This window comes from Elephantulus edwardii, unplaced genomic scaffold (genome assembly GCF_000299155.1).
Source record: "Elephantulus edwardii isolate Elephantulus edwardi_28Jun2011 unplaced genomic scaffold, EleEdw1.0 scaffold00167, whole genome shotgun sequence".
NCBI lineage: Eukaryota > Metazoa > Chordata > Mammalia > Macroscelidea > Macroscelididae > Elephantulus > Elephantulus edwardii.
Window position 1 is genome coordinate 6,658,134 of NW_006399917.1, and position 11,470 is coordinate 6,669,603.

Below are 11,470 nucleotides of genomic sequence, written 5' to 3' on the forward strand. Positions count from 1 at the left end.
GTTTAGGGCTGTTGTACATAGGGTCGCTATGAGTCACAAACGACTCAACGGCACATAACAACAACAACAAAAAAAATACTCAAAGTATATCATATGAAGTTTCACTAACCTTGCCTCCAAAGAGCATCCTTTGTTGTTGTTGTGATGTGTCATTGAGTCACTCACCACTCAGAGACCCTGTGTACCGTAGCCCTGAAACTTGCTCTAACCTGTGCCAACCTTATTGTTCCTGACTCCCCTACTCTTATTACCCCAACCACAGAATCAAATCAATCTCAACAAGGGTCTTCCTCTCTTGTACTGTTCCTCCACCCTTCAAAGCATGATGTCCCTCCCTGCAACATGCCCAACTTATGTCAGATGAAACCTCAGAATCCTTACGTCCAAGGAGCAGACTGGCTGCCCTTTTTCCAAGATCTATTTGTTTATCCTTTTTGCAATCCAAGGGCTATTCAGTACATTTCTCCAATACCACAAGTCAGTTATTGATTCTTCTTCTGTCATCATTCATTGTCGAACTTTCAGAGAGATGCTTGGCAAGTGATTTAAAGGACCATGGCTTATATTTTAACTTAGAAATTGAACTGCAACCTGAAATCTTGGCTCACTTAGCAGTTTGACTGCTAAGTGCCGTGCTGCCAGAGTCACAGTCATCATTAGAAATATTTTCATAGAATGTAGATCACTTGGTGTAGAGAAATTCAAAAAGGAACCTAGTGATGACTACAATATGTGGAGGTACCCCATAATAATTGATGCCTTTTATCTGTGGTGCTGGGGAAGAGTATTGAATATACCATGGGCTGCTAAGAGAACAAATTGGTTTGTCCGGGAGAGGGTTAAACCGGGCTGCTCCTTGGAGGCAAGGAATTTGAAGCTTTGTCTGACATATTTTGGGCATGTTACAAGGAGGGACTAGTCCTTGGAGAAGGGCATCATGCTTAGGAGATGTTAGGAACTGTTGCGGAGGAAGGGAGGGCCTCCGGCCAGGACAAATCACCTGGCTTCTAATAAGTGTAAGTATCCCAACGGCCTTTAATATGGGGTAGAGAAAGCTCTCCTGTGCTTGGCTGTACTGGCTTGAGAAAGCTCGCCACCTGGGAAGATGGCTGCCTCATCTGTTGAGCTGGGAGTAGTCTGCACGAGGCTGAGGTTCTCCTATCCAATCCACATGTCCCATGTCTGCAAGCCCACCCAATCCTGTCTTCCTGTTTACTTGCTTGTATATAAGTGCTCTGCAGTCCCCAGTAAAGTTGAGCTGGATTGACTCTGTGAAGGGCTCCCGGAGTGGTGTGTCTCCATAGTGCTTACTCCCATCAGGGAGTTGCTGTTTGGTGCTGGCAAATGGACAGTGACAAAGAGAGTTGAGGTACAGTGCAAGAGAGAAAGTCTCTCGATGAGATGGGTTGATTTAGTGACTGGGGTATTGGGGTTAGGTGTGTCAGAGATTCTGAGATTGTTACAGGACAGAGCAGAGTTTAGGGCTGTTGTACATAAGGCTGCAGATGACTTAACAGCACATAACAACGTCAACAACAACCCTGTAATAAACCTACATACTAACAGCAAAAAAAAAAAAAATAAATGTATGTTTCCACAGCATGAAAATGATATATGTCCACCAGCTTGGAAGGAACGAAAACGCTCTATAACCAAAAATCCCAAAATAGGAGGTTTACCTTTAATTCCCATTCATCATGAAAGAAATACAACACTAGCTCAGAAAAATATTGAGGTAAGTTAAGAATGTATTTGTTGTATAATTGCAGAAATAGATTGAAATTGTAGCATTTGTTTCTCTATTGTATCAGTGTGATTGAGTCCATGTGTATCGATATGATTTAGTGCAGAAATTACCTCATTGGCTTGCAGAAGCACAATAATAATTTTGAAGCACACAGGAATAATCACCTACATCATGGAACATTAGGAATAATTTGATGCAGGTCTTTGAATTTTTGTGTTACCTTTTTTAAAATCTAAATGTTTCATTTTATTCTAATGTAATATAATAAGGCTCCCAGTTTAAAATATATCTATATATATGAAAAGTACTATTTATGTTTTTGTATATTAAGTACCAAAGATTTTTTAAATATGTAAACAGAAATTCTGGTTAGTAAAATCTCGGCCTTCTATTCCTCTTTCATGTACACGTGTAACACCCTTAGAGTGAGCTTGTGGCAGAATTTGTCTGGAGCCATGGCAACTAGAGTTGCTAGTAACACAATCAAATTCCTGAAGTTGGGTAAATGATGGGGTGTCTCAGTTAATTCAAGGATCTGCAAGATACCTCTGACAATCAATAAAGAAGACTTGGCATCTTTCATGAAGGCTGGCGTTTGTTTTTCTTTCTCCTCAAGGGGCGGGCAGAGCACAAGTAGCATCAATCTTCCCACAAAGCTCAGCCTCCTCAGGGAAGGATGTAGGCTAACTCTCAAAACTCATTAGACACTTTGGGATTAATGCATGCCTCAGTGCCTTAATTGAGACCCTCGATGTAAAAAGAAAAGTATCTTAAAGGTGTTATATATTTTCTTCAAGTTAAGTTTGAAGTTAGGCTCTTTGAATCTTATTCTCCAAAAAGAACTATGAAAGCCTTTTGAAAGAGGAAAATTTTTTTATTATTATTTTTTAAATCTGGGCTTCATTGTTTTAATTTTTTTTTCAAATGAGTATTTGTCTTACTGAAGTTTTCTTCTTCTCTAAAAGTAAAAATGTTGTCAAAATGATGATTTATTTTTATTTTCACCTACCTGATCTTTCTATATTGGTAAAAATCAAAGGGAAAAACAGGATTCAAAGGAAGTATGACTTTGTCATGACCCTAAACTCTTATCTAGTACTATGGGGTCCTTCTCTATTCAAGAACCTTAAAATTCTGTGAATTGCTGTAAAATGAGCAAGGGACACATGAAGAGAGCCGTATCTGATTGTTAGCAACTGTACCCATTCACAATATCAGTAACACAAAATCAATTCCCATGAGATCAGACATGTCTCTCATGCTCCCATGCCCCTTTCTATTCATTTTAACACCAGTCTTATTGTCTACTAGGTCCAACATCTGATGACATAACTCACAGATCTCACAGAACCATATTAGGAAAATCAAAAGGTTATAATCCAAATTACTAGCAGAATACAACTCCCAATACATGCATACAGGCACCTCAGCCTCGAGCCTCATGGCTCTACATGTTACCAAGTCTTCATTCCTGTCAATATTGACTTTCCATCCAGTTGTCCAACAAAGTTCTTAGTCCTGACAATATCGGCTTCTCCCTCAAAGTCCCATTTAATGTCATTTCTCCAGTTTGGCTATAGTTGCTGTTGCCATCCCTTAGCTTGTCCTACATTTTCCTGCCTCCTGTTCACTGGACTAGGGAAGGACTCTTTCCTCCTCTCTGACAAGGGGAGCATTCTGATCTCTGTGGCTAAAGCTATTCAGTTTTTTAAAAAGACTAGCCAATCATCTTGTAGATTTTGGAGACTTGACAATCTCCTTGTGGATAAATCAACACACCCCATGCCCAAGTTCCACTCATCCATGTGAATCAGTTATCCACATTCAAATAATGCTAGAAAAGCCATGTTGAAAGGCAAACTCCAAATTCTCTTTTTCCCAGAGACTAAAGTACTGGGACATAGTTTGAACAATGAAGCCATCATAGGTTATAAATATATCCTACAGTGAGCCTGGGTTCTTTTGATACCACTTAGGCTTCTTGTTCTTGGTCTGTACCATTGAGTTGGAATTGACTCATAGCTGACCTTCTAGTGAGTTTTCAGAGGCAGCTAATTGCATGGGAAGAGATTGCCCATCTTTCTTCCAGAGAGCACCTGGTGGATTTGAACTGCATACCTTTTGGTTAGCAGTCTTCTTTCTTACTACTAGGCCACCAGAGCTCCCTTAAAAAATAAATAAATAAATAAAATGCAAGATATACATAATTATGTAGCTAATGTTAAATGGATCTTAGCTGAAAGCAGGGAATACCAGAGGAATGTATATCTGTGTTTCATTGACTATACAAAGGTGTTTGACTGTGTGGATCATAACAAACTGTGGCTGACTCTGAGAAGAATGGGAATCCCAGAACACTTGATCGTGCTAATGAGAAACCTATACTTGGACCAAGAGGCAGTGGTCAGAACAGAGCAAGGAAACATTGCATGGTTCAAAATTGGGAAGGGTGTATACGCCAGGGATGTGTCCTGTCTCCATACCTTTTCAGCCTGTACGCAGAACAGATTATCCGGGAGGCTGGGCTCTATGAGGAGAAATGCGGCATCAGGATTGGCAGAAGATTTATTAACAATCTGCGTTATGCAGATGATACAACCCTGCTTGCTGAAACTGGGGAGGACCTGAAATGCTTGCTGCAGAGGGTCAAGGACTGCAGCCTCCAATATGGACTGAGGCTCAATGTCAAGAAGACAAAGATTCTCACCACAGGGCCAATTAGCAGCATCAGGATGGATGGTGAAGAGATTGAGATTGTTCACAGCTTTAGTTTGCTTGACTCCACAGTCAACACTCTTGCACTGTGGCCAGGAAATTGCCATGGGAAAGTCTGCTGTTAAGGACCTCTCCAAAGTACTGAAGAGCAATGGTGTCTCTCTGGAGACTGAGGTGCATCTGATACAGGCCATGGTCTTTGCTATCACTTGTTATGCATCAGAGAGTTGGACAGTGACAAAGGAGGATAGAAGGAGAATTGATGCCTTTAAGCTGTGGTGCTGGAGAAAAGTATTGCGGGTACCATAGATGGCTAGGAAAACAGATTCATCCTGGAAAGGATTAAACTGGGTGGCTCCTTGGAGGCAAGGATTCTGAGGCTCCATCTAACATACTTTGGACATGTTGTAAGGAGAGACCGGTCCTTGGAGAGGGACATCATGCTTGGGAGGGTGGAGGGACAGCGCAGGAGGGGAAGGCCCTCTATGAGCTGGATTGATTCAGTGACGGGTAATCGGGATAGGTGTATCAGAGATGGTGCGATTGGCACAGGACAGAGCAGAGTTTAGGGCTGTTTTACATAGGGTTGCTATAAGTCACAAGTGACTCGACAGCACATAACAACAACAACATTTGGTTCATGAAAATATTCAAATCAAATTCATTTACAGAATAACCTCTTCTGAGCTCCTGATTTTAAAGTAGAAAAAGAAATATTCCTGGAACAGCATGTTCATAAGGAAAAAATATGATTATTAGTATATATTAATGAATAATTATCATCACTTTTTCTGTGGATTGGTAAATTTGACTATCTGATCTTGTATTGACTTCTTCGTTCTGCGACCCATCTTACTTCTGCAAAGTTTAGTGGAAAGTCTTATAAGGATAGCTCATCTAGGTAAGGAAAGCTTCCCAAAGAAACTGATTTCTAAAACAAGTAGCTTAAATTTGTAGTGAACGGGTTGCGTAAGCCAGAGCAATTAAGTTGTCAGCGAAGGAAATGACACATGAAGCAGCAAGCTCAGTACTTTAGAATGCACAAAGTAAAGTAATGCCTGTGGCTCTCCTACCTATTTCCTCTACAACCTTGGCTACATGACTTAACTTTAGGTTCTAGGCTTCCTTATCTGCCATTGTGTCAGAATCAGCTCATTATTGACCCTCCGTTGTGTTTTCAGAAGCTTTACAAATCACACAGAAAGAGATTACCCATCTTTCTTCCAAGAAGGCTCTGGTAATTCAAACTGCCAGAAAGATTTCATCTTTTGATTAGCAATTCATTACTCTGTGAATTACACCAACAGAGCTCCCTGTGTGCAACAAAGGATCATAAAATAATCTACTCAAAGGGTCATCATGATGATTCGATTATATCGTATGTGTGGGTTTTTACAAAAATGACTGACACATGATTAGAATTTATTAAGATCAGAATAACTTGAAAATAGTAGTTTTCAAAATTCACTGTTCCTTTTAGTAACTCCTAAGGAAGTTTTTTTAGTTAAACAAGTGAAAATTGTGAACATAGTACAATGGTGTGATTGGGGCAAACAGTGAAGACATTCAGTTCTTTACAAGAGACTCTGCTCTCCTTCCAGCCACCAGAAGCCCATTTTGATGTTCAAAGCAGGACATTGGTTTCAGATACATCTGGCTTCCTATTCAGAACTTTCCCGCTAATATAACTTTTGATAAATTATATCTTGAGTGTCTGTTTCTCAATGTTTAAGTCTATGTAATTTATACTGTGGCAGTTTAAAACTATTTAGGTGAGGATGACATTAAATGATGTGATTTTATTAGTATAGTGTAGAGGTTATCAACTAATATAGTGAATTTGATAAAAATCCTTTAAGAGAGCTTCTTTTATATTTTAGAAAAGGGAGCTTCTTTTATAATAATACATGCTGGTCACATTTATTTTGACTCAGATCTCTGGATGTAATGGAAAAATATACGAGGCACAAACTAAAGCCATGTCATTTCTCATTTCTGATAACTGAAAAACCATTGTACCTTGCTCATATAATTGGACTAACATTGAATTTTATATTTTCCTTACTAATTCAGCATTACATGTCTTTAATACATGACCCCTATTTCTGCATTTCTGAGAACTCAAAAGGCTTTCTTCTGATAGTTAAGAAGTATTAAGAACTGTCTATCATCATAGAGATATCTGGTGGCAAAGACCTTAGTGAGTTTCACTGTTACCATAAGGCTACATATTTCCAGGGTCTTTATGAGTTGTCTGTGACTTAACAGCACTAAACAACAATGGCAACAACATCATAGAGAGAGCCTAGTGGACAGAAAGTTATGCTACCAAGCCCAGGGTGGGTGAATTTAATCTGTGGCATTCATGCCTGGTTTAAATTGTTTTTGTCAAACGTTCTTCTAAGTGGTATAGCACTGGTCTATTTGCTGTACAGAGGTAACTCGTGGTTGCTATGATGCTGAACACTGTGACACTGATGTGCCAGATGCAATAATTGTTACCCATGGTGGACAACCAAAGTTATACAAAAGTTCAGGTCTTTCATTCATAGGGCCACTATGAGTCATCTGTGACTCAACAGCACTTAGCAACAACTTAACAAAAACATGTTTCCAGCAGTTCAAATCCACCAGCCGCTCCACTAGGGGGAAATAAAAATAGTCTCTTCCATTTGCCTCTTATAACCTGAGAAACAATGTGGAGGGTTACTTTGAGTTGGAAGAAATTCATCGGCAATGAGTTTGTCATTTGGGGTGTGGTGGGGTTTTTGTTTTCTTGGGTTTTTTGTTGTTGTTTTTTGTTTATTTTAGTCTACTATCATATAGAATCATACTGTAGTTAATCTTTTCCTGGGAAACAGACATCTAGTAAAACTTACCTGCCAGAATCTAGTAAAACTTACCTGCCAGAATAATATTTCTTTTATAAATTCCTGGATATAAATCTATACTTATTGACTGCGATTAACATTAATCTTTCTCCAATATTATTTGAACATTTCCTTTTAATAAAACTATAGACTAAGTTACATACCAAATATTTCATCCTAAAGGTTTTAAAGAAAGGAAGAAAACTGGATTCTCCTTACAGTGGGTAACCATAATTGTGTCATAAATTTCCAAGTTGAAGTTATTGATAAAGTATCTTTATGAAAGTATTCTCATCCAGCTTGAATGTTTCTGATGTATTTTTGCTTCAATCTGCTGAAATTTAGGAAAACACAATAGAGCTTTATACATTACAAAATAGTTTTGTTTTCTTCATTCATCCAAAGTATTAACTGTTGCCTGCATACACTAGAGTACATTGCATGTACTAGAGTTACTCATCCGTGAACAAGTCAGACAAGCAGCAACAACAGCAGAAAATCCTAGTGCAGGGTGTGACTCCTCTAGTAGGAACATTTGGACAGTCACAAGCATCAGTAACAGGTCCTTTAGAAAGTAGTAATTGCTGTGAAAGAAAGTTGAGTAGGAAATATGTTATTCCTTTTAAACAGTACCTTAAAATACTTACTGTACTGTTTATGGCACATTATTTCATGTTGCTGTTGTTGTTGATTGCCTTCATATCAAGCATGACTCACAGTGACTCTATGAACAAAAGGCCAAAAGCACCTCTACATTGACATTTAGCAAATTTCATAGAATTTCAAGAGGCATGTTATTTAGGAAGTGGATGCCACTCTTGCTTCCAAGCCTGTCATAGTATGTTATTGTTGTTATATGCCCGTGAGTCACCTGCAATGTTTATCGACCTTATATTCAGCAGCTCTGAACCCCTCCCTGTCCTGAGCCAATCTCACTGATTCTGACACACCAACCCCCATTGCCCCAGTTATTGTATCACTCCATCTCATGGAGTCTCTCTCTCTTGCGCTGTCCACTCACCCTTCCAAGCATGATGTCCTTCTCCAAGGACTGATCACTGCTGGCCACGTGCCCAAAGTAAGTGAGGCAAAGCTTCGAAATCTTAACCTCCAAGGAGAGACTTGGTATCACCCTCTCTAAGACAGACCTATTTGTTTTCTTGGCAGTCCATGGTATGTTCAGAACTCTTGTCCAGCACCACAACTCGAAGGCATCTGTTCTTCTTTTGTCATCCTTAGTCATTGTCCAATTCTCTGAAGCATAACAAGTAATTGAGAAAACCATGGCCTGGATTAGGCACACCTTTGTATCTAGATTGACTTCATTGCTCTTCAGCACTCTGGAGGGGTCGATGACAGCAGATTTTCCCAGTGTAATTTGTCTTTTAATTTCCTGACTGCTGGTGTTAAGAGTGGTGATTGTGGATCCGAGCAGACTGTAATTGCTTATAATCTCAATCTCTTCAACATCTATTATGATGTTGCTCGTTGGCCCAGAGGTGAGAATCTTTGTCTTCTTCATGTTGAGCTTCATCCATATTGAGTCATCCTACAGTCCTTGATCTTTTGCAGCAAGTTCCTCTTCAGTTTCAGCAAGCAAAATTGTGTCACCTACATAATGCAGATTTTGAGTAAGTCTTCCTCCAATCCTGATGCCACACTCCTCTTCATAAAGCCCTGCCTCCCTAATAATCTGTTCTGCATTCAGATTGAAAAGGTATGGGGACAGGATTCATCCCTGACACATTTCTTTCCTAATTTTGAATATCATTTTCATTTCATCTTTCCACTTTCAAACCTGCATAACTTTATGAAAATTATCCTGGAGACTTCTAGTTGGCTATTTTGCACTTTTCACTGAAGAAATGTTGAAGAAAACTATCCTGTTTGTGAAAGTAAAAATAAGTTTTCCCATCCACAACCCCACAGTTTACTAGTTTTTCTCTGGGGTTTCATTCTCCTCGTGAGCTTAATTTTCTGTTCTTTCTTATCTCTTGCACTTCATCAGGATGCACTTCCCACTAAGAGTTGAAGAAAAATGCCATATGCCTTTACCAGCAAATTGATCACAAGATACTGAAACATTACAGGGTCACCTCTGTGCCATTGCAGATGTTACAAAGTAGTCCCAGTATTGTTGGTCCTTTGTAGGTCTCTGAGTGAATATGTACAAAAGATGATTTTTCATGCATAAATAAACCAAACTCTAAATAAGCACTGTGGAGTTTTTGGGGAAAAAAAATTCTCTGCAAGTATAGGCATTATGTCAGGGCAAAGTTACATTTGTCAGATAGTCTTACTAGGAGAAGGCTTAAAAAATCAAGACAAAGAAATGAAACCAATTATTGTCATAACCGTCAGTATCCTTTTATATGGTGTTATTGTTGTTATTATATATCGTAGAGTCGTAATTGACTCATAGCTGATCCGCCCTCAGCTTTGCAGAGGCTATATAAATAAGCAGAAGTGGCATCCACTTTCTAAACAACATACCTCTGGAAACTCTATGGACTTTGATAAATGTTGATAGTTATAGAAAAACTTCAGGCCTTTTGTTCATAGGGTCACTATGAGTCATGCTGGACTCAAAGGCAATCAACAACAACATAAATTACCCAGGAGATTTCTCATCTTTCTCCTATGGAGCGACTGGTAGATTTGAACTACATGCATTCAGGTGGACAGAGCAACTTCTTACCACTTGACCACCAGACTTCCCTCTTTCATGTGTTAGTACCCAGAAAAAAAAGAAAGAACCGCATTGCCATTAAGTGGGAGCTGACTCATAGTGTCCAAGGCTGTAGACTGCATGAGAGAAGTTTGCCCATCTTTCTTCTGGTAAATTGTTGGTGGATTCAAATCACCAGAGAGGTGCCACCTTCAGGGTAGCAGCACAACTCCCCGTGGACCTCACACTGAAGCCCCTAAAATGCTAATACAGTGAATCATAGAGGTGGGGGACAAGGTCATGAGCAAGCTTTTACTCACGTTGGATACCAACTTTTCCCTTGGTTCTGCCACACACCACTATAGGAATTACGAGTGCATCCCGGCAGACGTGAGTTGTGAGAGACAAATTTGAAAGGATTGTGTCTATCTAGCATAAAAGACTGCTTTAAATCAGCATGTTAAGTACATATTAAAATGAACTCCTCTGGTTTAAGTTTTATTTTACATGATAGCTCTAAGACCAACATACACTTCTAGCATGACCCTTGTGTCAAAGAGAATTGAGAACTCAAATCATCGAGATAATTTCTGATATAGGAAACATCTTCCACTTAGATGCTGGTTATATTTTTTAACCTTAATCTTGCTTCCTTGTGAGACTATTTTATTTTCTTTTTTTTTAGAGTGCCAGAGCAGAACTTGAAAGGCTGAGGCTCACTGCAAAGCAAGATAAAGAAGAGTCTGTGGACTGCAGATTAAAGGAGAGAGCCACCATGGTAGCCCAGTGCCTGGAGCACAGGGAAGATAAACTTCGAAACCGAACCAAGAAATACCGGAGTTTTAACTGCTTGGAGGACACCGGAGCTGAGTTCTCAGCGCAAGAAAAATTCTCTAAAGGCTTAAAGACATTGAAAAAGACTGAAAATAGTAAGGCTACTTTGGACTCTGATAACAAATTACCATCCAAAGTCATTGAGGAACTTAATGTGGTCCTATTGCGGACAAGAACACTTCCAAAAGAGTTTCTAGATGAGCCGGTTTCGCAGAAAGAAACAAAGTGACTTTTCACAAAGCCTGGTTTTGTTTTTAAATATTGTCTCCACAGTGTGTTTGCTCAAACCAGAAGCTGAACCATACTGTGATTCTTGGTCTGTGAGATTTATCTAGCTGTACTTAAACATTTAAAGAACATTTTAAATATTATGTATATATGTGGTAACTATAAGATTAACTCTATTTTGGTCTGAACAAAGCTTGTAAAGTTGAACCGTTTAACCTTGTGCAAGAAGACATTTGGTTACTTTGAGTAACCAACACTTTTAGGATAGTTTGCCAAGTTGTGTAATTTATGAGTAGAAATCTCAAGTTGTACTGTATTGTATAAAATATTCTGTGTAAATGAGGCCATACAAAACTATATGTAACACATTTTGCACTTTGAGAAACCTTGTACATTACCATATATTTT

At 39.1% G+C, this 11,470-nt stretch overlaps 1 protein-coding gene across 1 annotated transcript in view; it reads left to right on the forward strand.

The window, feature by feature from the left end:
- Positions 1 to 11,074, forward strand: part of ARAP2 (ArfGAP with RhoGAP domain, ankyrin repeat and PH domain 2) — a 302,530-nt gene extending 291,456 nt beyond the window's left edge. Inside the window, exons 31-32 of the mRNA XM_006895415.1 lie at positions 1,601 to 1,735; positions 10,686 to 11,074. Coding sequence (XP_006895477.1) covers positions 1,601 to 1,735; positions 10,686 to 11,063 — 513 coding nt within the window. The 3' untranslated portion in view covers positions 11,064 to 11,074. The remainder of the gene's footprint in view (positions 1 to 1,600; positions 1,736 to 10,685) is intronic.
- Positions 11,075 to 11,470: the final 396 nt, after the last annotated feature.